Raw genomic sequence first — 25944 nt, 5'->3', positions numbered from 1 at the left:
GATCAATCCCCTATTGAAAGGAATTCTTTCTGTGTGAACTTTTCAATACAGGTTGGGAAAGCTAGTAAGTATGGAAGAAAAGCCTACATCCCTTAAGAAGCACTTTTATAGCGTGTAGGCTACAGTTGTCTGTTGTAATACACTGTCAGTCTGTTTTATTGAAACAGGCTACGCACATACAGGTCCTTCAGAAAGTATTCACACCCCTGGACTCTCCACATTTTGTTGTGTTACAGACGGAATTTAAAATGGATTAAATTGAGATTTTGTGTCTCACTCTGTGTGCAATAATAGTGTTTAACATGATATTTGAATGACTACCTCATCTCTGTACCCCACACATACAATTATCTGTAAGGTCCCTCAGTCGAGCAGTGAGTTTCAAACACAGATTCAACCATAAAGAGCAGGGAGGTTTTCCATTGCCTCACAAAGAAGGGCACCTATTGGTGGTATAAAATCAAATAAATCAGACGTTGAATATGGAGCTATGGAGCTAAGCACAGGCAAAATCGTATAGGAAAACCTGGTTCAATCTGCTTTCCACCAGACACTGGGAAATTAATTCAACTTTCAGTAGGACAATAACCTAAAACACAATGCCAAATGTACACTGATTACCTAGAAGACAATAAATGTTCGTAAGTGACCGAGTTATAGTTTTGACTTAAATCTGCTTCAAACTCTGTGGCAGGACTTGAAAATGGCTGTAAATTTACAAAGATTTTGAAAACCATGTTTTCACTTTGTCATTATGGGGTATTGTGTGTAGATGGGTGTGGAAAAAAACATACATTTATTGCATTTTGAATTCAGGCTGTAACACAACAAAATGGTTATGGTTCATGGTTATGATCAGGACTTTTTTTTTTTTACTGAAAATGTGAATCAGTCAATATTTCATAATTTGATACAAAACAAAATACATCTGTATCCTATTATGTTGCAGTCCAACCATAGACACAATGTACATGCATTATTGATACAAACTCAGCGTTTTAAAAATGGCTGCTTCAGAGAAAGAGAAGAAGACGGCAGTAAGTAAGTAAACCACTTCCCGCCGGTCTGTCTGTGGCCTCTGTTTGTCAGGTGATTTGAAGTCACTCCACCAACATGCTGTGACAGGAAAGGAATTAACTGAGAAGAGGGAAAAAAATAAAACACTAGAAGAATAGGCTAATAAAACAGTGAAGAGCAGTGATGTTGGATTGGATTTAATCCGTATTTTCATTGGTATGACCGACAACAGTTAAGAAGTGTTTCCTCTCATTTGGCAAACGTAAGAGGAACAGCTATGTATATGGGCACCACTGAGCTTTGATAAGGCACCTACACTGCCTGTAACATGCAGAAGATGGAAGTATATGATACTGTTTTGTAAATTGTGGTTTCTTGACGGTTGAGAATTGAACTGATACTGAAGGTTATATAAACAGGTTACAGTAGATTGTGTATGCATAACAATTAAGAGATACAATCTGTGCTATAGAGACCTGTTGCCAGTAGTTTACATAGGATGAAATAGGAGCCTACATGGTGACCAGACCAGTGACAATAATGACCAATGCAATGTTATCAGATGTCACTGTGTCACCATGGGGTCAATAACATGGGTGACTTGTATTGGTGAACTCAGCTTTGATATTTTTGAATGATTCATAGCTTATTCAGTTATAAATTATTTATTATTTTTAACAGGCAATCTAATAAAAAAGTAGGCTACTGTATTGTAAGTGACTAGCTGCTAGCAATGCATTAGTGCATTGCGACATAATTCTTTATAGAATTGCTTTGAGTAAAGTTTTTCTGAGAGTAAGTCGCAGTGGGCAAATATTAGAGCCATTTGAAATACAAGTATTATACACTGAGACAACCCCAAATGATGTAACAAGAGAGTTCAAAGAGTTGTCAACTTTCTAATGGGTCCGAATGTTGTAACGTAAGTGAGCCATGCCCATGTACCATCTTCAAAGGAAAGGCACACACCGAAAGGGGGCGGAGCCTGCGAGAAGAAAAAGAGACATAGCCTATTATAAACTTTACCACCATTGAGTATGCTTACCTGTACGTGGAAGCGTTGTCTTGTCTCACCTGAACTGCTCGAGATGGAGGGAACTTTATGATATATCAGGATATCTATTTCTTTATTCGAGTTTTTTTTATTTTACCAAAGGCTTTTACTTGACTTCTGCCAAGGTGATTTATTTATTTTCATACCAGTGAATATAATAGGCTACAAAAAGCTATTCGTACATCGCGTCGGAATAGAACTACGGGCACCATTGGATAAACAGGTAGCTATATATGTTTCAATATAAAGTTTTTTGTTTCATAAGCATCGCATTGTTTACCAACGATGTAACCGTTGCATTGTATTTCTTGTGTAGTGGAACAATATCGAAGTGACGGGTACATCCTTTTGACAGTTGCATGAACAATGAAACAGAGAGAGGACTGTACCTGGAATAACTAGAACCACTTGAAATAAAGAAATATGGTAAAAATTTAAGCATTTCTTTTAAAGAAAAGTAATATTGGAAATATCGTAGTGTAAGTATTTATTATCTTCAATTTGTATTTTAATTTAGATTTAGAAAGACATATTTCAATTCATAATCTGTAATGAAAGTCGTGAAGTCATGAATATATATATAAATATATATATTATTGTAGGCCTAATTCAAATTCCTTCCCCACTCATGGAAAGGATTGGGTTTGAGTGACAGGTTGTGCATTTGATACCATATTTGAAAATAGAAAAATGTGTACAATTTGCATCAAAATAAAGTTAGAATAAAGTAGAAATTTGAATAAATCTCCTTTCCAGTTTGAGTTCATAGTTAGGGGAATGTTTCCTGGTGACAGATGAAACATAAAGCAGGAGGTAGAGTCCCTAAAAGGTTGTTGAATGTCTCGTGTTTTTATGTTTTCACCACCCCAAAGACCTCGATTTAGAAATTGGTTATCGCACACAAGGGTATTCATTATGATTGAGGGAACAATTAGCACCAGTAATCTGTATGCCTTCCAATGTTGAAAAGCACACCAAGGATGATGGTGAACCATCATCACCATCAAAACCAACAATCAAAATCAACGAAAAAGCATTTTAGGAACTTTTTTAAATATATATATTTTTTTACAATAAATGGTATTCCAATTATTAGAATATGTTATAGTGAATCTTTTACCAATTTATATAGGGGGGTAGCCTATCTTGCACTCTCTCGTACAATATATTCCAATGCTGTAGTAGACTACAAAACTACAGTATGAATGTTATGGTGACTGAAATGCATCACAAGGTGACTTTTAGTTGACAGAAATAAAACAACATTACATCATGCCTCACATAGAGCTGCGTAGGCCTGATTCTCTTCAACCCAAATTGATCCAAGACATTCAGGACCTTGATAATGTATCTGTAATCAACGGGGGCAGGGAACAACGCATTCAGTGAAAGGGAATGATATAATCCTAGGTGATTTCAAAAATAAAAAATGAAACAGGAAATCACAAATGTCAGAACTAATCCAGTTGACAACCCAAATAATACTGTATTAGAAATCCAAATGCAATCTATGTGTATATACACCAAAAACAAGCAGTACATTGAGAAGCAGTAGATTGACAATCCAGTATATGTAACAGAATGCAATGTACTGCAGTAGATACAGTGCCTTCAGAAAGTATTCACACCCCTTGACTTTTTCCACATTATTGTTATGTTACAGCCTACATTTAAAATGTATTCAATTTAGATTTTGTGTCACTGGCCTATAAACAATACCCCCATAATGTCAAAGTGGAAAAATGAGTCAATAAGTATATTATGGCAAGCCTAAATAAGTTCAGGGGTAAAAATGTGCTTAACAAGTCACATAATAACTTGCATGGACTCACTCTGTGTGCAATAATAGTGTTTAACATGATTTTTGAATGACTACCTCGTCTCTGTACCCCACATACAATTATCTGTATGGTCCCTCAGCCGAGCAGTGAATTTCTAACACAGTTTCAACTACAAAGACCAGGGAGGTTTTCCAATGCCTCGCAAAGAAGGGCACCTATTGGTATGACTGTAAGTCGCTTTGGATAAAAGCGTCTGCTAAATGGCATATATTATTATTATTATTATAAAACGGTTTTAAAAAAGCAGACATTGAATATCTCTTTAAGCATGGTGAAGTTATGAATTACACTTTGGATCAGGTGTCAATACACCCAGTCACTGTCACGTTCTGACCTTTATTTCCTTTGTTTTGTATTTATTTAGTATGGTCAGGGCGTGAGTTGGGTGGGCAGTCTATGTTTGTTTTTCTATGTTTTGGGGTATTTCTATGTTTCGGCCTAGTATGGTTCTCAATCAGAGGCAGGTGTCATTAGTTGTCTCTGATTGAGAATCATACTTAGGTAGCCTGGGTTGCACTGTTTGTTTGTGGGTGATTGTCTATGTTGATGGCTTGTTTCAGCGCAGCTCACATTAGCTTCACGGTTGTCATTTTGTTTACTGTTTTTGTATAGTGTTTCAGTGTTCAGTTCTTTCTTTAATTAAACATTCAACATGAACACATATCACGCTGCATATTGGTCCTCCGATCCTTCTCGCCTCTCCTCTTCAGATGAAGAAGAGGACGACCGTGACAGTCACTACAAAGATACTGTCGTCCTTCCTAACGCAGTTGCTGGGGAGGAAGGAAACCACACAGGGATTTCACCAGTCCAATGGTGACTTTAAAACAGTTACAAGTTTAATGGCTGTGATAGGAAAAACATATGGATGTATCAACAACATTGTAGTTACTCCACAATACTAACCTAAATGACAGAATAAAAATATTCCAAAACATGCATCCTGTTTGCAATAAAGCACTAAAGTAAAACTGCAAGAAATGTGGCCAAAAACACAACACATCACTGAGTACCACTCTTCATATTTTCAAGCAAGGTGGTGGCTGCATCATGTTATGGGTATGCTTGTCAAGGACTAGAGAGTTTTTAGGATAGAAATAAACGGAATAGAGCTAAGCACGGGGAAAATCCTTGAGGAAAACCTGGATTAGTGTGCTTTCCACCAGACACTGGGAGACAAATTCACCTTTCAGCAAGTCAATAACCTAAAACACATGGCCAAATATACTTACCAAGACGACATTGAATGTTCCTGAGTGACCTAGTTACAGTTTTGACTTAAATTCTCTTGAAAATCTATGGCAAGACTTGAAAATGTTTGTCTAGCAATGATCAACAACCAACTTGACAGAGCTTGAAGACTTTTAAAAATAATAATGTGCCAATATCATACAATCCAGGTCGGCAATCTCTTAGAGACATACCCAGAAATATCCACAGCTGTAATCGCTGCCAAAGGTGACTCTAACATGTATTGACTCAGGGGTGTGAATATTTACACTACAGTTCAAAAGTTTGGGGTCACTTAGAAATGTCCTTGTTTTTGAAAGAAAATCACATTTTTTGTCCATTAAAATAACATGAAATTGATCAGAAATACAGTGTAGACACTGATAATGTTGTAAATTACTATTGTAGCTGGAAATGGCTGATTTTTAATGGAATATCTACATAGGCGTACAGAGGCCCATTTATCAGCAACCATCACTCCTGTGATCCAATAGCACGTTGTGTTATCTAATCCAATTTTATAATTTTAAAAGGCTAATTGATCATTAGAAAACCCTTTTGCAAATAAGTTTGCACAGCTGAAAACTGTTGTCGGATTAAAAAAGCAATAAAACTGGCCTTATTTAGACTAGCTGAGTAATTGGAGCATCAGCAGTTGTGGGTTCGATTACAGGCTCAAAATTATCAGAAACAAATAACTTTCTTCTGAAACTCATCAGTCTATTCTTGTTCTGAGAAAGGAAGGCTATTCCAAGAGAGAAATTGCCAAGAAGCTGAAGATGTAGTACAACGCTGTGTACTACTCCCTTCACAGAACAGCACAAACTGTCTCTAACCTGAATAGAAAGAGGAGTGGGAGGCCCCAGTGCACAGCTGAGAAAGAGGACAAGTAAATTAGTGTCTAGTTTGAGAAACAGAAGCCTCACAAGTCCTCAACTGGCAGCTTCATTAAATAGTACCCGCAAAACACCAGTCTCAACGTCAACAGTGAAGAGGCGACTACGAGATTCTGGCCTTCTAGGCAGAGTTGCTAAAAAAACAAACATATCTCAGACAGGCCAATGAAAAGAAAAGATTAAGATGGGCAAAAAAACACAGACAACTGACAGAGGAACTCTGCCTAGAAGGCCAGCATCCTGGAGTCGCCTCTTCACTGTTGATGTCGAGACTGGTGTTTTGTGGGAACTATTTGATGAAGCTGCCAGTTTCCAGCTACAATAGACAATTACAACATTAACAAAGTCTACACAAAAAAATTGTTTTTCTTTCAAAAACAGGGAATTTCTAAGTGACCCCAAACTTTTGAACGGTAGTGTATGTAAATTAGATTTCTATGTATTTCGTTTTCAATAAATCTTCAATAGATTTCTGATTTTTTTCTTCGCTTTGGGATTATGGAGTATTGTGTGTAGATGGGTGAGAAAAAACATCTATTTAATCTATTTTGAATACGAGGCTGTAACAAAATGTGAAATAAGTCAAGGGGTGTGAAAACTTTCCGAATGTACTGTATATTACAATGCCATATGAAGCTATATGAAGAATACAGTATATTAATACACAGAGTAAACAAAAATATAAAATAAACGGTCCAGTGTTTAATGTCTCTATATACATGGGACATTAGCGTTGGCTGTGTGTGTGTGTGTGTGTGTGTGTGTGTGTGTGTGTGTGTGTGTGTGTGTGTGTGTGTGTGTGTGTGTGTGTGTGTGTGTGTGTGTGTGTGTGTGTGTGTGTGTGTGTGTGTGTGTGTGTGTGTGTGTGTGTGTGTGTGTGTGTGTGTGTGTGTGTGTGTGTACTATGTGCATGTGTTTGTGAGTTTGTGAGCCTATTTGTGAGACAGTGTGTGTATGAGGTGTGTGTGTGCGTGTGCATGTAAGCTTGTGTGTGTGTTTTGTGTGAGTGAGTGAGTCTATCTTTGTCTCTTGCTACAGAAGATGGCTCGATGGATGTTGATCAGTCTGATGGCCTGGAGATGTCCCAACTTTGATGCACCTGTACTGTCTGCTAAATGGTAGCAGAGTGAACAGACCGTGACTCGTGTGCCCCTGGTGATGTGTTGTGCTGACCACACCACCGTCTAGAGAGCGATTTGGTTGAGGGTGGTGCAGTTGCCTTACTAAGCGGTGATGCAGCCCGACAGAATGCTCTCAATGGTGCATCTGTAAGGGTCTTAGGGGCCATGCTGATTTTTTTCAGCCGTCCGAGGTTGTATAGATGCTGTTGCGCCCTCTTCACCATGGTGTCGGTGTGGTGGGACTAATTCAGGTCCTCAGTGATGTGTACTCCAAGGAACTTGAAGCTTTTGACCCTCTCCACTGGGAGAGGGTCACGATCAACTCCTTTGTTGTTTTTTACATTGAGGGAGAGGCTATTTTCCTGGCACCACTTTGCCAGGCTCTTACCTCCTCCCTGTAGACTGTCTAGGCAGGTTTCCATTGACCCAGGTTTATTCGACAAAAGCAATGTTGAATAAATCATTGCGACATGTATAATGGAAACTGCAGTAATAAGCACATTTTTATAAAGATCGACAACATTTTATTCCATTCGACGGGTGGATATTTATTTTGTCTAACTTTCTTTATTGTGACAAATGGTGATGGAAACTGTGTTTTTCAAATAAATGATGATTGACAAATAATTGTTTATTATCATCACTTAACATAAAGCTCTTCAACCACTTCCTGTTATTCGAAGTAGGGGTGCGGAGGGTGCTGCAGCACCCCTTTGATAAATACAAATGGAATACAAATCAAACATTTCATAAATCACAAAATACTTTTACTGTTGTGTGAACTAGAGCTTTTACTACTCCTGTATGAGCGAACAAAAAAATAGTCCTCAGTACAAGTTACATAGCTACTTGTGAGTTTGAGTAGAATACTGATCAACCAGTGTATGGTAGGCCTACACAATAATCACTATACTAGCCCTACTTGTGTAAGCTCAACCTTGGAGATCAATTTAGGGCTTATTGTCAAACAGCTACAGTGGGGAAAAAAAGTATTTAGTCAGCCACCAATTGTGCAAGTTCTCCCACTTAAAAAGATGAGAGAGGCCTATGACAGACAACTATGACAGACACAGTGAGAAGAAAAAAAATCCAGAAAATCACATTGAGGATTTTTTATGAATTTATTTGCAAATTATGGTGGAAAAAAAGTATTTGGTCACCTACAAACAAGCAGGATTTCTGGCTCTCACAGACCTGTAACTTCTTCGTTAAGAGGCTCCTCTGTCCTCCACTCGTTACCTGTATTAACGGCACCTGTTTGAACTTGTTATCAGTATAAAATACACCTGTCCACAACCTCAAACAGTCACACTCCAAACTCCACTATGGCCAAGACCAAAGAGCTGTCAAAGGACACCAGAAACAAAATTGTAGACCTGCACCAAGCTGGGAAGACTGAATCTGCAATAGGTAAGCAGCTTGATTTGATGAAATCAACTGTGGGAGCAAATATTAGGACATGGAAGACATACAAGACCACTGATAATCTCCATCGAACTGGGGCTCCACGCAAGATCTCAAAATGATCACAAGAACAGTGAGCAAAAATCCCAGAACCACACGGGGTACCTAGTGAATGACCTGTAGAGAGCTGGGACCAAAGTAACAAAGCCTACCATCAGTAACACACTACGCCGTCAGGGACTCAAATCCTGCAGTGCCAGATGTGTCCCTCTGCTTAAGCCAGTACATGTCCAGGCCCATCTGAAGTTTGCTAGAGAGCATTTGGATGATCGAGAAGAAGATTGGGAGAATGTCATATGGTCAGATGAAACCAAAATATAACTTTTTGGTATAAACTCAACTCGTCGTGTTTGGAGGACAAAGAATGCTGAGTAGCATCCAAAGAACACCATAACTACTGTGAAGCATGGGGGTGGAAACATCATGCTTTGGGGCTGTTTTTCTGCAAAGGGACCAGGACGACTGATCCGTGTAAAGGAAAGAATGAATGGGGCCATGTATCATGAGATTTTGAGTGAAAACCTCCTTCCATCAGCAAGGGCATTGAAGATGAAACGTGGCTGGGTCTTTCAGCATGACAATGATCCCAAACACACTGCCTGGGCAATGAAGGAGTGGCTTCGTAAGAAGCATTTCAAGGTCCTGGAGTGGCCTAGCCAGTCTCCAGATCTCAACCCCATAGAAATTCTTTGGAGGGAGTTGAAAAGTTGCCCAGCAACAGCCCCAAAACATCACTGCTCTAGAGGAGATCTGCATGGAGGGCCAAAATACCAGCAAGAGTGTGTGAAAACCTTTTAATTTTATTACCTTTATTTAAACAGGCAAGTCAGTTAAGAACAAATTCTTATTTTCAATGATGGCCTACGAACAGTGAGTTAACTGCCTGTTCAGGGGCAGAATGACAGAACGACAGATTTGTACCTTGTCAGCTTGGGGGTTTGAACTTCCGGTTACAAGACCAACTCTCTAACCACTAGGCTACCCTGCCGCCCCTGAAAACCTTGTGAAGACTTACAGAAAACGTTTGACCTCTGTCATTGCCAACAAAGGGTATATAACAAAGTATTGAGATAAACTTTTGTTATTGACCAAATACTTATTTTCCACCATAATTTGCAAATAAATTCATTCAAAATCCTACAATGTGATTTTCTTGATTTCTTTTCCCATTTTGTCTGTCATAGTTGAAGTGTACCTATGATGAAAATTACAGGCCTCTCTCATCTTTTTAAGTGGGAGAACTTGCACAATTGGTGGCTGACTAAATACTTTTTTGCCCCACTATAAATACTTACCTCAAACATAGGCGTTTAAGAAGGATACCGTAATTTGTAATTAAGTCTAAAAGGAATTTGGGTGCCAAACCTACCAGAGCACTTGACTTTCTAAATGACATTTAAATGTCAAAGTTGACAGGCAATATGCCTCAGAGGACCCTAAGCCTCACGGGTTTTCACAATGGCTAGGGAGTTTTCCCATTCAATTACCATAGAAAATGGAAGGTGTATTAGAAGTTTCTTTCGTTGTCTAATACAATGAGACAGGAGGTGTCATATCTCTCGTGTACTCTATGTCCAACTGTCAACACATGGGTTGTGCTCCTCTGTGTAGACCTGCCTCGATATGAGTCATGATGATTTATTGACACACTAGTTGAGACACTTCCTCTACTCCATCTTCACATGTTGATTGAGTATTTGAATTGGAATTTCATGTCTGTGCAAGAGTGTTTACAAATATGCTCCAATTTGGACACATAATGCGTAACATTTACAACATTTGATGTAAAACCACATGAACATACAACAAATCAAGGTTGTTGCATTTGTCCATGATACTAGTAGACAAACAACTGTCAGGCAGTCACTATCCTACAGGGATCTTAGTCTTCTATAACGTCTTGGAACCTGTGACGTTATATCACATATCAGACTAAACTACAAGATTTTCTCAACTCAAACACCATTCAAACACAAACACAGATATTTAGAAGTAGGCGTACAGATACGTTATACTGAACTGACCATTCTAAATGTCTGTGTTTGATAGAAATACATTTTGGATGGTAAAAAAGAAAAGTATGGAGAATCCACAAACTCCGGTCCATTATCAGTTTTTATTCATTGGTGTGACAGTTAAGATTGGGAATCTTATTCTGCTATTAAATTGAATCTGTACTTTTCCCTTTACTGGCTGAATCAGAACGATAACCAACATGGAATAACCCCAAAGTCAGTTCGTCATCTACCGTGATGCGTTCCTCCCCTGGAGCACCTCCTCCTCTCTGGCAGACTAGTAAACCGGGGGGGGGGGGACTTTGTTAAGTCTTGGTCGGGCAGGTTTTACGATACAGCCCTGTCGTCCTGCACCTTCCTCCTCCCCGGCTCCCCACCCCCAGGGGCCCCATGCCAGCTGTTACTCTCAGGATACTCTTGAGTGTTCCAGCCAGCCACTTTTGTGAATGGAGGAGGATCGGCCACTTTCTTACTTGCTTACAGGGCTATTATATCAGAGAGCGAACGAGTGGAGGGGGAAGAGAGAGAGAAAGAGGGGGACGCTTCACGCCACAGTGCATCTGACTCGCATTCCCCCAAAATTACAGAGCATCGGTGGAGCTCTGGCTCCAGGGCGACGTGAAATAAACCAGCTTGACCTTTAACACCAGACCTCTAATTCTGGAATTCCAAACTAATCGCTTTACGATTTCATTCCAAATCAAGAGCATCTCCTCTCTAGTGTCTGAAGAGGGCCATGGGAAGACCAGTTCAAAGCATAGTTCGTAATCCTGTTGGTCTTCAAGGCTTTGTTTGTTGTCTCAGCAAATTGAAAATCAATTGAAGGGATCTGCGCTTGAGTTAGCCCCGTGCTCATTGGTAGGGAGTACCCGCACCCCAAATGTTCTATTGCTTGAGTACCAGTACCTAACATGTACTGATACCTTGTCCATTCCCTTTCAAGCACTGGAAGGGATAAGAGTGAATCTGAATCTCACAAGTTGTATGCTATCTTTTCAAAGTTTCTGTAAGTTGTGGAAATAACTTGGCTTTAATGGTTTTGTGGACAAGGGACAGGATGCAGGTCTACCATTGAACCTTGACCTTTCTATTGAAGCTTAATTGTCTGGGTGCTGTATGGTCTCTCCCTCCCAGATATGGTATCACGACCTAGGATCTTCAGACAAACAAGATAGTAACCTCTTCCGACCCTTACTGCTTTACTGTTTCCTGCAGTAAAAATAATGGCATATATTTGGGGGGTAGACGACAACTCATAATTTTGGGCCAGAACATTTTTTGAATCATTTTCGTGTCTTGAACCAAGTAAGCGTCTCCTGTAGATTGGGTTACAGCTTTTTGGCAAAAATGTCTCTCGACTCCTATAATTTGAACAGGTGCATTCCGTCACCTCTCAAAATTCTAAGGTAACCTAATTTGTGGGGTATGTTTTATAGCATTTGTATGGTCCATTGGAGTTTACCCACTGCAATGGAATGGGGACAAGATGCTGACTGTCTTCGAGCATGCTGCCATAATTATATGGATAAAGTCATTGTTCTTGTGTTATTGTTGGACTTGTATTCGCAGGCTCCTGAAAGCCGTCAGTCAGAAACGGCTGCCGCCAGTGTGTAGGAGGCGGGTTTTTCATCGCAACGTCTCTTTTTTTGTTAGTCGCCTCGAAGGGATGTTGTTGTAAATCATGTGTGATTCATAAAAAAACTGGTTCTTCTGTCTGCTAGGACTCATCTCCAAAAATCTCAGAGATGTACAAACACTGTAGATCTTGGCCCGCAGCCATTACCTCCCTGGATCTTCTTCCTTTTTTTTAACCTCCGTCTCTGCACGGGGCTGTTCCTGTCAACACTCCTCTCTCTCTTTCTTGCTCTCCTCCTCCTTCCTCCGCCACCTTTCGTATTTATCTCCACTCTGCCTCTGCCTCTTCATAGGGCTGCTCAAGTTGTTTTCTTTAGCTTTCTCTTTGACTGTCCTCCGCCATGGGAAGTACCTGGCATCGGATGCATTTGGCAGGTTTCTGTCCGGACACGTTTCTGTTCCCCTCGTCTCCTTCCCCTCATTCCGTCTGCTCTCTCCTCGGCCACGCAGCGTGAGAAATGGGGTGGGTGTCCATAAAGACAGGGGCGTGTCTGTTGGGTTTGGAGGGGGTGGGGGGGTTACATGTGGTTGGAGGATTTGAAATCAAGTATTTGCATGTTTTGTGTTTGTTACATTGTAGCCCAACAGTATTTCAAGTCATTTGGCTAGAAGCAGTAATCTTACAATAATTTACATTCCGTTTTTTTTGTCCACAGGTCTGTAATCGTGGACAGAACCCTCAAGCTCTCCATCCAGCCATGTGGTAGTCTACACATCTTTACCCAGTTATCAGTCAGCCCACCACACCCTGGACCCACCCGGCTACCGCTCACTCCTCACCAGACACAGCCTTCAACACCAGTATCCCACAGACAGCAGCTGGTCTCATGGCCCACCCCTATGAACCCTGGTTACGGACAGCACCCCCTGGGGGCAGCTCAGATGAGATGAACGTTCCCTCATGGTGGGACCTCCACACCGGGCCAGGGAGTTGGATGGACCTGCAGGCGGGCCAGGGTGTGGGCTTACAGGCAGTTGGTCAGAGCTCCATGGGGCTGCAGTCTTCCCTGGGGCCTTACGGCTCCGAGCCCCAGCTGTGTTCTTCTGCTCAGCTAGCCCAGCTCGCCCCAGCCTCACACTCAGCTCACTCTCACCTCTACCCCCAGGATGGCTTCAAGATGGAGCCGCTGGGAGGACCTGAGCTCCTGCAGCCGGAGTCATACTCCCTGGAGGAGCCACAGGAGGGTGCCACCTCGGTCCGGCCCAAGCCCCAGCGCCGCTCTGCCTCCAGGGGCTCAGGCCAGTCTGTGTGCCGGTGCCCCAACTGTGTCCATGCCGAGCAGATGGGCCAGAGCACTGATGACGACCGGAGGAAACACATGCACAACTGCCACATCCCGGGCTGCGGCAAGGCCTACGCCAAGACCTCTCACCTGAAGGCCCACCTGCGCTGGCACAGCGGGGACCGGCCCTTCGTCTGCAACTGGCTCTTCTGCGGCAAGCGCTTCACACGCTCTGACGAACTTCAGCGACACCTGCAGACACACACCGGTGCCAAGAAGTTCAGCTGCACCATGTGCCCCCGCGTGTTCATGCGCAACGACCACCTGGCCAAGCACATGCGTACGCACGAGTCTCCATCCGGTCCAGGGGAGGAGAGGATGTATGGAGAGGGGGGCCGGATGGGGAAGAGCTTTGACACGCCTTCTCCTCAGCCCTCCCACGCCACTGCATCTGACACAGAGGCACCCCTTAAGCAGCCGAAATGTGAGAAAGACCCCTCTGGGACAGGACAGTCCAGCTAACTGTATCCCGTCCACATCTGGAATGCTATACAGATAACGTACAGTCGGTGGGCTACTATCAGCCCCTTTCTATCAGACAGAGAATCCATAGTTTATAATACATGTAGTCCAGTGGAGGTAGAATCATAGAGGGTTTTATATTATAAATTGACAGTTTATTTCTACCAGATGCATTCAACAACATAAGGCAACAAAGGCCCCTCTGATTTTAAGAATGCATCATATCACACATAACAGCACCATACAGCATAGACAGACATAAAACCAAAGAGCATATGTTACATCACCAACAGAGGACAAGCTGTCAAGTACCTTACTGGAAGGATATCCATCTAAGGAATCAAGGAAAATGATTTTTTAGATGTTGTCTTCCATTTAAGGATAGCTTTGGTGGCAACCAAACCAGAGCCAAAGCTTGCTAGGTGCTAGGACTTCCGTTGCTGCTACTACTATTATACCATCCATCCACAGAGACTTTGAGAACGAGCTAAACTGAAGATGGTGCTTGATGTGTTTACAGTAAAACTACTAGCTACTTGGAGAGATATTTATTTCCAGGAAGCCATCAATCTCTCCAGTCTCCACTGCACACATCTAACTGAATTTAAGGCAATGGAAGTAGAGGGTTAGAATATGTTGGTATGTTGTGTTGGCTGCCTTTCCCCACCCTTTAACCCACCCCCTTGCCTTGCTGTGTATAATATACTGTACGTGAGTGTATGAACATGTCACTGGAAAATTCCACACTTTATTTTTGGTTTTGACCACGCATAATGTTGGCGTCAACCTTTCGCCAAAGAGCACCACAGTAAAGCACCACTAAAGTTCTTTTTGGTGCGGTATGTGGGCGGTTCAAATAAAAAGGACGGCATTTGCTCTGTAGACGGCAAATGAATAGAAAGTATGGCACTTGAAGTGCAGAGATGTCCCACTACAGCACATTACAGCATGGTATTCATACTCCGTGTTTTACGTCAACAAATATATTTTCTGTTTAATGTACATTAAGAAGACATTAATTGTGTTATCCATGTATTTCACTTACAGTAAATGCACCGTATGTATCATCACGTTTAAATATCCCTCAGCTGTGACTGAAAAGCACCGTTGCTCATCTTTTGACACTCCTTATCTCGGCTATGCTGGTGTGAATGTCACATGATGACAGCATATCTCATTCACAGGAAATGTGTAATTCCTTGGTCTTGTCGCTGATAGTGTACGATCCACACAATACCCATTTCACACTTCACAGAACCTACTGTAGTAACAGGCTGATAAGGATTCCCTTGGACAAAAGACAGGCTGGATACATCACTAATCATGAAATGTATGCTGCACTGAAATGTAAGCTGAACTGAAATCCCTAATTGAGAGGAACTTATGTAAACCATATTTTGTCACAATAACAACTTCCAGGGTAAGCAACAATTCTTCCTCCAAGGTTGTTCAAGCATAAAGCCAAAAACAGATGGAGTGGAATTGTTTAGAACCCATTTTGATATTAATAGTCATAAATAACCATTTATATCTTGATAGAAGATGCACTTCGATAAAGTTTTAGGAATCCAGTATAGACCTTTCTAAATAGGCTTAGGCCTGTGTGCCGTGGTTTAGGCTTCTTAGCTTATAGTGCTCACTGTAAAACAAATTAGCCTTGTTAGAAAAACATTGTTGCATTTTGAGTCAAAATGTGCTTAGCTATGTAGAGATCTCTTACTGAGGTGTTTATTGAACCCCGTATTAGAAACATCCCTAAATAAAATAAAATGTGTTTTTTTGATGGTTTTACTTGCCTTTTGTGTATCAAATGTGATGAAATGACATCACTTTGAGACTCATCTATTGCAAATCTCTTGGGGCCTGATTCAGACTTAGGAAATGTATGCCTTTGCTACACACGTCTTTCCTACGCACTTCACAGTAGTTGGTATTCAGTCTTACCTTATGCAGGTGCAGTTCTCTTGCGCGTGCTGATACATATAATTAAACCGCTGAAAACCCGCCCACTTGCTGGCCAATAAATTTTGTTGTGGAGTTTTCTTCCAATAGGGTTTCCAGTACATTTATCTAAAGCTATCCCTTTAAATGTGGTGTACCTTTAATAGAATTGTCTTGACAGACTCATTAGAATATATGGATAGAACAGTTCAGAATATTAGGGATCAATGAAAGAAAGCCATGTAGGCCTAAATACACACATATTCATCTCCTTTTCAGCACCAATTGGTAGATCTTGTATATTATTTAGGGTTAGGAAACGATTTATGAATAATCAGTTATGAGGGAATTAAGTCAAGACAAGGTTCAAATATGGCATATCTGAGGGCCTCCCAAGTGGCACAGCTGTCTAAGGCACTGCATCGCAATGCTAGAGGCGTCACTACAGACCCCGGGAAGTCCCATAGGGCGCCACACAATTGGCCCAGCGCCCTCCGGGTTAAGGGAGGGTTTGACCAGTGGGGCTTTACTTGGCTCATTGTGCTCTTGCGACTCCTTGTGGTGTGCCGGGCGCCTGCAGGCTGACCTGGTTGTCAGGGTTTGGCGGGTCATGTTTCGGAGGACGCATGCCTCGACCTTTGCCTCCCGAGCCCATTGGGGAGTTGCAACGATGAGACAAGATCAAAATTGTGGAGAAAAATACTAAAATAAAAAGAACATGGCGTATCTGTAGACACACCTTCACCACACCTTCTTTAAAAAAAAATGTCCACCCCAAACAAATAACAAGTGAATAGCATGCTATTCTCATGCTTACGTTCAAGGTCAGAATACCTGTAGAGAGAAAAGTGCATAAAAAAGGAATGACATTCCCTACTACACGCGCTTAACTCGGGTCAGAATTCCCCTGTTGTAGTGCATTTCCAATAGGCCTACCTAGGAACACTTGATACATGTATAAAAAAGGCCTATTGGCTATCTCTATTATTATTATCATCAATGCTATTATTGAGTTGTATGTGTTAGATAGGAGCAGATTGAAGATTATTAAAATATTATTTAAAACTTACCTTATTTTAAGGATTACTGTAGTATGTTGTCGCAGTAGATATGAATTTAAACAATATTTTGTAATAATTTAAGTACTGCTGTACTATTGCTTGGTTTTAAGACTTGCTTGTAATTTTAATAGAGAAATGTCCTTTATGGAAATAAAAATAGAAAGAAGTATGACGTATGTTGTCTATTTATTCAGTACTTCATCATGATTTATTATAAGACGCACTGCTGGAACCAGCTCATGTGTGTGTGTGTGTGTGTGTGTGTGTGTGTGTGTGTGTGTGTGTGTGTGTGTGTGTGTGTGTGTGTGTGTGTGTGTGTGTGTGTGTGTGTGTGTGTGTGTGTGTGTGTGTGTGTGTGTGTGTGTGTGTGTGTGTGTGTGTGTGTGCACAATGCTGCGCTGTGCATTGTCCTTGAACGCACCTGGAACAGGTTTTTGATGTGGCTCTTGTCTTGAACGCATTCTATGAGTGAGAGGAGACATAGGGAAAGTTAAAGGAGCATTGAGATGTCTTAAAGAGGAAATGGGAGTCAGGAGATGCAATGGATGCAGAGTTTTCTATGTTTGAGACGACAAGGGCGTTGGAGAGCTGTGGAGAAGATCAAGTGTGTTATATGATGTTTAAGCATGCACTGGACAGTGTGTTGGAAACAGTGTTAGGGTTGTATACCTGCTGGGTGGAAAATGTGCAGTGATATTGCCATCTGTAAAACCAGGTAAAGATCCGACTAGGGCGGGCAGTTATAGGCCTATCGCACTTACAGCCAACGTGTAAGTTGATGGAAAAGATGATAGTGAGTAGGATTATGTATTTCTTGGGAGTTAGGGGTTTGATGAGCTTAGCACAGAGTGGGTTCAGGACAGTGGAGGCTGGTTGGAGGAGATATAAGAGGACAGGTTCATTGTAATGGATGGAATTGGATAAATGTAACGGAGTCAAACGTGGTTGCCATATGTTTGATACCGTTCCATTTATTCCATACCAGCTATTACAATGAGACTGTCCTCCTATAGCTCCTCCCACCTGCCTCCTCTCATTCAGGAGAGGGAGGTCTGCCATGGTTGCCCTGGTGACAGTTAGTACAGAGATAACCAAGGCCCTGACAATAAAAGAGGTGATGAGTGTTGTGTATTTTGACATTGAGAAAGCTTACGATATTGTGTGGAGAAAAGGGTTGTTGATCCAGTTGAGTTCATTGGGAATTGGGGGACGTCTGTATAACTGGATCATGGATTTCCTGTTCGATCGAGTCATACGAGTGAGGGTGGAGTTAGAATTATCATTGCGGTTTGAAGTGGACAATAGTACTCCTCAGGGAAGTGTGGTTAGTCCGATGTTGTTCAACCTGATCATAGATGACAGATTTAAGGAGGTGGGACAGGGAGACTAAAGACGGAAGGAAGGAACGAAGACGGGCAGGTCGGATAGAGGAGACTTGTTGCTGTTAATGAGACTCGAAAGGATGGGAGTGGTGGCAAGCTTTTGTTTGGTTCCTGCCCACGTGAGTGTGGAGGGTAATGAGAAGGTTGATGTGGTGACTAAGAGTGCTGTGAGGAGAGAGGGGGTAGATATTCAGGTCCCACTGGGTCACAGGGAAGTTAAGTCCTTGATCTGGGCAAAAGGGCTCAATTTTTGACAAAGGGAGTGGGATGCTAGTAGTAAGGGGAGGCCATTTTATTGCGTGCATCGATCAGTAAAGGAAGAGGTGGGGATTCTGGGATGTAGGACAGAGGAAGTTGTGTGCAGTAGACTACAATTTGGGCACACAGGTTTGATTGCCATGTTGTGGATAATAGGAAGACGTGAAACAGGTCTGCATGATGAATGTTTAGTGGAGGAAACGGTGGAGCCTGTGTTGATATTTTGTGAATTGTATGACAGGGAGAGATTGTGTGAAAGGGTCTGAGAGGCTGGATGGGGTTGGGGTTTGGGTGGTGTAGTGGGGGAGGGAAGGGGAGGGAAGTGGTGTCTACGGCTCTATTTCACTTTCTTAGAGGAACAGGACTAATGAAGGGAATTTAATATAGTTACACCGTGACTAGCCTCACACTCCAGTACAGTAGGTGGCGGTGTATGCACCTTCAAAGTTTGATGCTATCCGCCAACCCAATCCCCAAGAAGAAGAAGAAGAAGCCAAAGAAGAAGAAGAACGCACTCTTCAACAACCAGACAAATATTCAGAAAGTCCGGAAGTACAAAGAAAACACAACACGCTAACCTAGTATGCAAATGCCGATGTTATTTAGATAATAACATAGATTTTTTTTGTCAGATACAATAACCACATAGGTAGAGGACACGTTTATTCATATCTTATTACTCAATTGGACGATCTAAGTCAAGATGGGAGGAGGTGACCTCGTAAGTATGATAAAATATTAGATTTAAAAGCTAACTAACTTAGCTAGCTACGCATGTTTGTTTTGTTTGTGTCTAGCAAGCTAACTAATCACAAAACCACCTTATTGTTCGACACAATTCAATTACTGCCAACTTCTGAACTAGCGTTAAGTGAAGAGAAACGCTATTACTGCCACGACAACGATGGCTAGTTGGCGTAGCTAGTTAACTAAGTTGACTCCTTAACTAATTATATTTTGAAGGTGTGTTTATTTAATATTTTCCCAGTTATGTTGTTACACAACTACCTAGCTAGTTAACGTCACTCAGAAGTAGTAATTCCTTGCCTTCCCTGAGGAACAATTGGAATTCAGAAATGATGGTTGTATTGATCAATTGTAGCTGTCTTTCCCTGTTCCGTTTAATTATATCGAATGTCACTTTCTCTTATCTCTGTCAGAACTTGAAGAAGAGCTGGCATCCCCAGACTATGAAAAACATAGAGCGGGTATGGAAGGCTGAACAGAAGCACGAGGCTGAGGCAAAGAAGATCGAGGAGCTTCAGAAGGAGCTGAGAGAGGAACGAGCTCGAGAAGATATTACCAGATTCGCTCAGCAGACTGGGGCTCTAAAGTAATGCTCCCCTCACTGACCCTTGTGATGAGGAGGAAGTAGTAGGTCTCACCTTGATAGAGAAACCACTGTCATGTCTAGGTTTAAAAGTCAAATGAGTTAGCTTTATTTGATATTATCCTATTTTCAAGCGTGCCCTCACCACAGACAAATGGATAGAGATACTCCCCTTGGATGTTGTCGCTAACACTCAACTGCTTTTTTGTTGTTTTACTCCAGGAAAAAAGATGACCGGTTGGACTGGATGTACCAGGGGCCAGGTGGTCAGGTGTCCCGTGATGAGTACCTGCTGGGCCGCCCCATCGACAAGCAGATCACCCAGCAGTTTGAGGAGCCAGAGAGCGGTCCATCCGAACAAACCGGCCTGCTGCCTGGCTCAATCTTCAACCCCTCCACCCCTGCATCCAACCTCGACATGGCCGCCAAGATCAGAGAGGACCCGTTGTTTGATATCAAGTCAGTCACTCTTGTCTCTTTCTTTACCATTTAGTGTGTCCAGCTAGCAACTGTTATACCATACACTGATGTTCTGCTGTTAGCCAAGAGCTGATTATAATGATACGTCTTATTTTTCAAGGAAACGGGAGGAGGAGAAGAAGAGGGAGGTCTTGACAAACCCAGTGAAAATGAAGAAGATCAAAGAAATGGTAAGTTGGATGGCTCCATTCAAACTGGGATGAAATCAGTTTCAGCCTGTTGTTGTTTCAGATTAACTGGGTTCTAAAGCAGCAACAGTTTTTCACTTTTTATTTTCTTTCAGCTGCGTCAGAATCTTGAAAAGAAAGACAAGAAAAAGAAGAGGAAGAAGGACAAGAAGGAGAAAAGGGAGGAGAAAGAAAGGAGAAAGGAGAAGAAGCATAAGAGAAGGAGCTTGAGCTCAAGCTCTGTGGACGAAGACAAAATACACAGGTGCCCCTGAATCCTAACTTCAATAGAGGTTTCTCAGGATCAGTAAACAGATGCCAATATGACCAGATGTTCAGTTGAACTGTTTTGATCTTGTAAGCATTTTGTGATAGTTTACAAAATATAGCTTGCCGCTTCTATTGATGACAGCAACTTCTGGATGGGGTAGATTGTTTGTTTATTTTTTAAAAAAAAAGATACATTTTTATTTAACCCAGTTAAGAACAAGTTCTTATTTACAATGATGGCCTAGGAACAGTGGGTTAACTGCCTTGTTCAGGGGCAGAACGACAAATTTTTACCTTGTCAGCTTGGGGATTCGATCTAGTAACCTTTCGGTTACTGGCCCAACGATCTTAACCACTAGGCTACCTGCCGCCCCAATCCTTAGACCCCAGCAAAATTCTGCATGTCTAGCTCTTATGTTTAGCCTCTCAGTGAAGTGTTTTACTCTTTTCTTTTCAGGACAACCAGGGCTACAAGTAGAACACAAAACAATTTGACTTAAGTAGTTGCGTTAATTGACAAATGTCCATAAAGAAAACAGGTCCGCCAAAGCAAAAACCTGATAAAAATGAATTTATATGAATGCTGTAATTACAGAAACTGTTTGCTCACTGGGAAATGGATATCCAACTAGTCAGTGACAACTGAGCTTATTTCAGTGTCATGGACACTATGTCTTGGGATGTCCTATGATATTCTATGTAGAAGAACCTCTTACCTTCTAATGACCCCTTTGTAGCTTGTGAGCGTCATAGAGCAAAACATGTTACGTGTGTGTGTTCTTGAGCTTTTCATAGATGGGTAGCTGAAACCATTCGGACTCTACAGACATTCGCCCGTGTCTCTCAAACACATCTCTATCTCAGCCGCCGTTAATAATCACACAGACTAATGGTTAGCACCGACGGATGCAGAATAAGTAGATTAATCCAATGGTACAACCCATAAGTATGTAGTTCAAACACAGTGTTTAAAAGTGGTTAGAAGTCCAAAACATTTCAGCATTGTGGTGGGACTCATTGGGTTAACTGAGTGATGGATCTTTACTTAGGCACCATTCTAAAGAGGAATCCAAAGAAACAACCTACTCACATTCCCACCATCGCAGTGTCCCCGCTGGCTATGGACTACAGGTCAGTACGGCTCAATCTTTATATATTGACAGTGAACGTTGTTAGATCTTAGTCCAATCAATTCAAAGTGACTTTAATCCTCCTGAGAGAGATGTGTACCGCTCATCGCCTAATTTCTTTCCTCAGTTTCCAGCTGGGAGGCATCATCAGTCTTCAAAGCCCACCAACCACTTAAGGCACCGTTCTCAGGAGAGGAGCCGCTCTCGATCGCCTCAAAGGACAGACTGGAACGGCCATCATTCCTCTCACAGGACAGACAACCACTCCTCTCACAAATCAGAGAACCACTCATCCCACAGGACAGACCAGTTTAAAGTTCCACAGTTCCAGCGCCCCAAAGCCCCCCCCAGCCCACAGAAAGATCGCTACCAAAGGCGTCAGAGCAGTACTACCAAGTAAGAGTCCACAGCACCTGTTTATACAATTATCACACCTGGGTTCAATCATCGGTGAACTAATGGTAATCCCACCACCCCATCCTAAAGTGTTTTCTTATCCCCATATTTATCTGCCTGATATTCTCTTAGATGTCTCTCTGCTGAAGAGCTGGAGAAGAAGAGGAGGGAGATGATGGACTTTGCCAAACAGAGAGACGAAGAGCGCGAAAGCAACATTAGATGTTACAAACGACAGGATGAACAGGAGAAGGAGCGGGAGAAAGAGAAAGGCGGCAAGCATGACCGCAACGCTGGCTTTATCCAGTAAGTATCTCACTGACTGACACGCACGTATGGCATGCTTCCTCTGGCTGTTGTCTGGTCCTCTAAAACTGTTGCGTCCTTCCCTGCAGTAACATGAAGCTGGAGAGTGCCTCCACCTCTTCCTTGGAGGATCGAGTCAAGAGAAACATCCACTCCATACAGAGGACCCCCGCATCCCTGGAGAAGAATTTCATGAGGAGATGAGAACTAGAAGAAGCAGGAATGGGTTGATTGAGGAGAGAGTAAAAATATGCACCAGCTACCACACTGAAATATGTGCACCGGTTTGCCAGGACTGCCAACTAATGTATAATTTAATAAACAAAAAAGACACTGCAGAGGCACCATGTATTTGTACTGGGGGGGGGGGGGGGGGCTGTGAAACTGCCCCTTAGCCATTGCCCTGACTAAAGCAATGCAAAGGATCTGACTTCCTCTGTAATGGAAAAACTCACCCGTGCCATTCACCAGCAACAGCAAGCCATACTCACCTTTTATAGAATGAGCAATGTTGGATTTATTTTAAGTAGAAATTGTATATTGTGTTCTCTGTAATGTTTAGGATTATTCAAATTTATCAGACACAACCCTTTTGTAAATTATGCTTCCTGGAAATCTTTAGTGTATTGCTGTAACAGAGAATAATTTTGGATCTTAATAAAAAATTGTTCCTAGAGCTTCTATTGAGTTGGGGGCTAACAAACTAAATACTATGAGTTTACATGTATGTGATGCTGATTACTGCTTTGATACACCTTCAGAAAACTACAATAATTGAAAACGTCCTACGAAGACAAAATTTTCAGGCACACTGCCACCAGCATCATTATAAAGTAGACATACATTGTTCAATTACTATCATGAAAGCCTTTTGTTTTATAGGATAATAATGCTGGATTTAAGAGGTGCCCATCGCCAGTGGTTCGGTGTTTTAGTCACAGGCTCAAAGTTTACTGTACTTTTTTTCAAAGTTTGGTCCCATAACTTGTCTTTATTTTCATTATTGTTTCACTTTAGCACGCTTCAAACCAACTAGGAACGTTTGCACAGTCCCCTAACAACCGTCAACGATAACACTAATGGCCACCGGAACTTTTTACAGACCCAATCATCGTGTAGTACCGAATGACGTTTCAAACAGCAAGGGTGGCTGATTTCCGACTGTTCCAAATCGTGTAGTCACTGTGGGATTGTTATCCGCAGTCATTAAAAGTGTAAAGTGAAAATTTACAAGATATTTCAACGGCTAAGGAAGATACCTCAACGTATTCACAATGGTAAGACGATGTCAAATAATGTATGCATGTAGCTTGTGGTCCGTAGATTGGTTTGTAAAACTAGCTTAGCTAACGTTAGCAACCGGCTGCCTAATCAGTATGGTAGCTAGCATTTAGCTTGCTAACGTTAGCTAGCTAGTTACCATTGCAGGGGACTTTTGGCATGGCTAACTAACTTGTTCAACGAAAATGTAACTAGTGTTAGTCATTTTCCAAACATAACTACTATATTAACTCGCTACCTAGTTAGCTATAAACTGGATTCTTGTCACTAACGCAAGTCTATGAATGAGCTGACTAATGTTATCACTAGTTATCTGAAGAGGGATGCAACATCATGCAACTTGAGTCTGATGAAGTTTAGAATCTTGTCGTTAATAGTTATGCCAATGTTTCTACTAATTCACCTATGTTTGAAGTAATGAGGGTCACCCGTCAAAGTTAGTAACGCAATAGTTAGTGATGGAAACAATGTTGTTTGGGTTTTGAAATTGACCCCGTCATGTTTGCTACTCATAACTTCTCTCCCTCGTTTCCTTGTGTTCCATCTCCAGTCTATTATGTCCTATAATGGTGGTGCCGTCATGGCGATGAAGGGTAAGCAATGTGTAGCCATTGCAGCAGATCGAAGATTCGGTGTACAGGCTCAGATGGTGACCACAGACTTCCAGAAGATCTTTCCCATGGGAGACAGACTCTACATTGGCCTGGCTGGCCTGGCTACTGACGTACAGACAGTGTAAGTGTGCACTGGTCCATCAGTGCACGTCTTCTCTCCCAAGTTCCAGAGTATTTGGATGGTCAGTGCAACAGATTGACCTTGCAGGTGATATTAATTATCCACTTTATTTTTCTAACAGTTCCCAGAGGCTCAAGTTCAGATTGAACCTCTATGAGCTGAAGGAGGGGCGTCAGATCAAACCCAAGACATTCATGAGCATGGTCTCCAACCTGCTGTATGAGAGGAGGTGAGTTTACTGATGTGAAGAAGCACAGTATTTCATATACATATATAAGTCTCCACTTCCGCCTTGGTGGCAAGTCTGTGACTGATCAAACGTGTATCCCTTGTCTTAGATTTGGACCATACTACATTGAGCCTGTGATCGCTGGGCTGGACCCCAAGACCTTTGAGCCATTTATCTGCTCGCTGGACCTGATTGGCTGCCCCATGGTGACAGAGGACTTTGTTGTGAGCGGCACTTGCTCAGAGCAGATGTACGGCATGTGTGAATCTCTCTGGGAGCCAGACATGGTAGGTTATTGTGTACTGTATTGTAAGATAATACATTGACTGTGATAGTTGATTATATCTCTATTTTTATTTACAATGGTTATTTTTGACACCTGCAGGAACCAGAGGACCTGTTTGAGACCATCTCCCAAGCCATGCTGAATGCAGTGGACAGGGATGCCGTTTCAGGCATGGGTGTCATCGTGCAAGTCATGTAAGTACAGTCATACTTTTCCTCTTCCACTGCCTACATTTTTTATTAAATACCTGCTAAATGTGTAATTAATCAGACGATTCATACAAATGACATTTAGATGGTGATATTAATAATGCTCTGGTCAGTGTTGTTGTAGTGACAGTACCTTGACTAACTTATTTTTACAGTGAGAAGGACAAGATCACCACACGTACCCTGAAGGCCAGAATGGATTAAAGCTCCTCTCCCTTATCTCTACCAGCTCCTATTTTGTATGAAAATGATCAACACTGCTTGTACTGTTTTTCTTAAGATACTGTTCAATAAAATTAATGACTATTAGTGTTACAATGACTCTGGTGTGCCTGGTATGTTATTTGTGAGAAAGTAAATTTTGTTAAATGCCAGATTTATCAGATTAATAAATGTGGATTACCTGTGCTGTGGTGATTTAATCAAATGGAAAGATGGCCAGTAACCTTGTGAGAACAGTCTCCA

The 25944-nt window shown here is 41.8% G+C and overlaps 3 protein-coding genes across 3 annotated transcripts; all 3 read left to right on the top strand.

Annotated features, from left to right (window-relative positions):
* Window positions 1-2075: 2075 nt before the first annotated feature.
* LOC124003695 (transcription factor Sp6-like) lies at window positions 2076-16457 on the top strand. The gene is made up of 2 exons (XM_046312226.1): window positions 2076-2294; window positions 12930-16457. Exon 2 carries the CDS (start codon window positions 13101-13103, stop codon window positions 14016-14018), a length of 918 nt encoding a protein of 305 aa, XP_046168182.1. The 5' UTR covers window positions 2076-2294; window positions 12930-13100; the 3' UTR covers window positions 14019-16457.
* Window positions 16458-19160: 2703 nt separating this feature from the next.
* LOC124002916 (pre-mRNA-splicing factor CWC25 homolog) lies at window positions 19161-23447 on the top strand. The gene is made up of 9 exons (XM_046310752.1): window positions 19161-19381; window positions 19821-19993; window positions 20213-20449; window positions 20571-20640; window positions 20754-20902; window positions 21957-22038; window positions 22165-22433; window positions 22566-22739; window positions 22829-23447. The coding sequence occupies exons 1-9, from the start codon at window positions 19364-19366 to the stop codon at window positions 22941-22943; spliced, it is 1287 nt and encodes a 428-aa protein (XP_046166708.1). The 5' UTR covers window positions 19161-19363; the 3' UTR covers window positions 22944-23447.
* Window positions 23448-23857: 410 nt separating this feature from the next.
* On the top strand, window positions 23858-25800 carry LOC124002917 (proteasome subunit beta type-3-like). Its single transcript, XM_046310753.1, has 6 exons — window positions 23858-24016; window positions 24571-24755; window positions 24877-24984; window positions 25094-25271; window positions 25370-25464; window positions 25635-25800. Exons 1-6 carry the CDS (start codon window positions 24014-24016, stop codon window positions 25681-25683), a joined length of 618 nt encoding a protein of 205 aa, XP_046166709.1. The 5' UTR covers window positions 23858-24013; the 3' UTR covers window positions 25684-25800.
* The last annotated feature ends 144 nt before the right edge of the window (window positions 25801-25944 follow it).

Source organism: Oncorhynchus gorbuscha, linkage group LG18 (genome assembly GCF_021184085.1).
Source record: "Oncorhynchus gorbuscha isolate QuinsamMale2020 ecotype Even-year linkage group LG18, OgorEven_v1.0, whole genome shotgun sequence".
Taxonomy (NCBI): Eukaryota; Metazoa; Chordata; class Actinopteri; order Salmoniformes; family Salmonidae; genus Oncorhynchus; species Oncorhynchus gorbuscha.
This window is presented reverse-complemented; position numbering and strand designations above follow the sequence as displayed.

What these genes read in the sequence shown, in the direction of transcription:
- LOC124002917 (XM_046310753.1), top strand. An exon ending in GCTACTGACGTACAGACAGT is followed by an intron (nt 24,756 to 24,876) that starts GTAAGTGTGCAC and finishes TTTTTCTAACAG; the next exon opens with TTCCCAGAGGCTCAAGTTCA. An exon ending in GGTGTCATCGTGCAAGTCAT is followed by an intron (nt 25,465 to 25,634) that starts GTAAGTACAGTC and finishes TTATTTTTACAG; the next exon opens with TGAGAAGGACAAGATCACCA.
- LOC124003695 (XM_046312226.1), top strand. Translation starts at nt 13,101, where the DNA reads ATGGCCCACCCCTATGAACCCTGGTTACGGACAGCACCCCCTGGGGGC.
- LOC124002916 (XM_046310752.1), top strand. An exon ending in TGAAGAAGATCAAAGAAATG is followed by an intron (nt 20,641 to 20,753) that starts GTAAGTTGGATG and finishes ATTTTCTTTCAG; the next exon opens with CTGCGTCAGAATCTTGAAAA. An exon ending in CGCAACGCTGGCTTTATCCA is followed by an intron (nt 22,740 to 22,828) that starts GTAAGTATCTCA and finishes CCTTCCCTGCAG; the next exon opens with TAACATGAAGCTGGAGAGTG.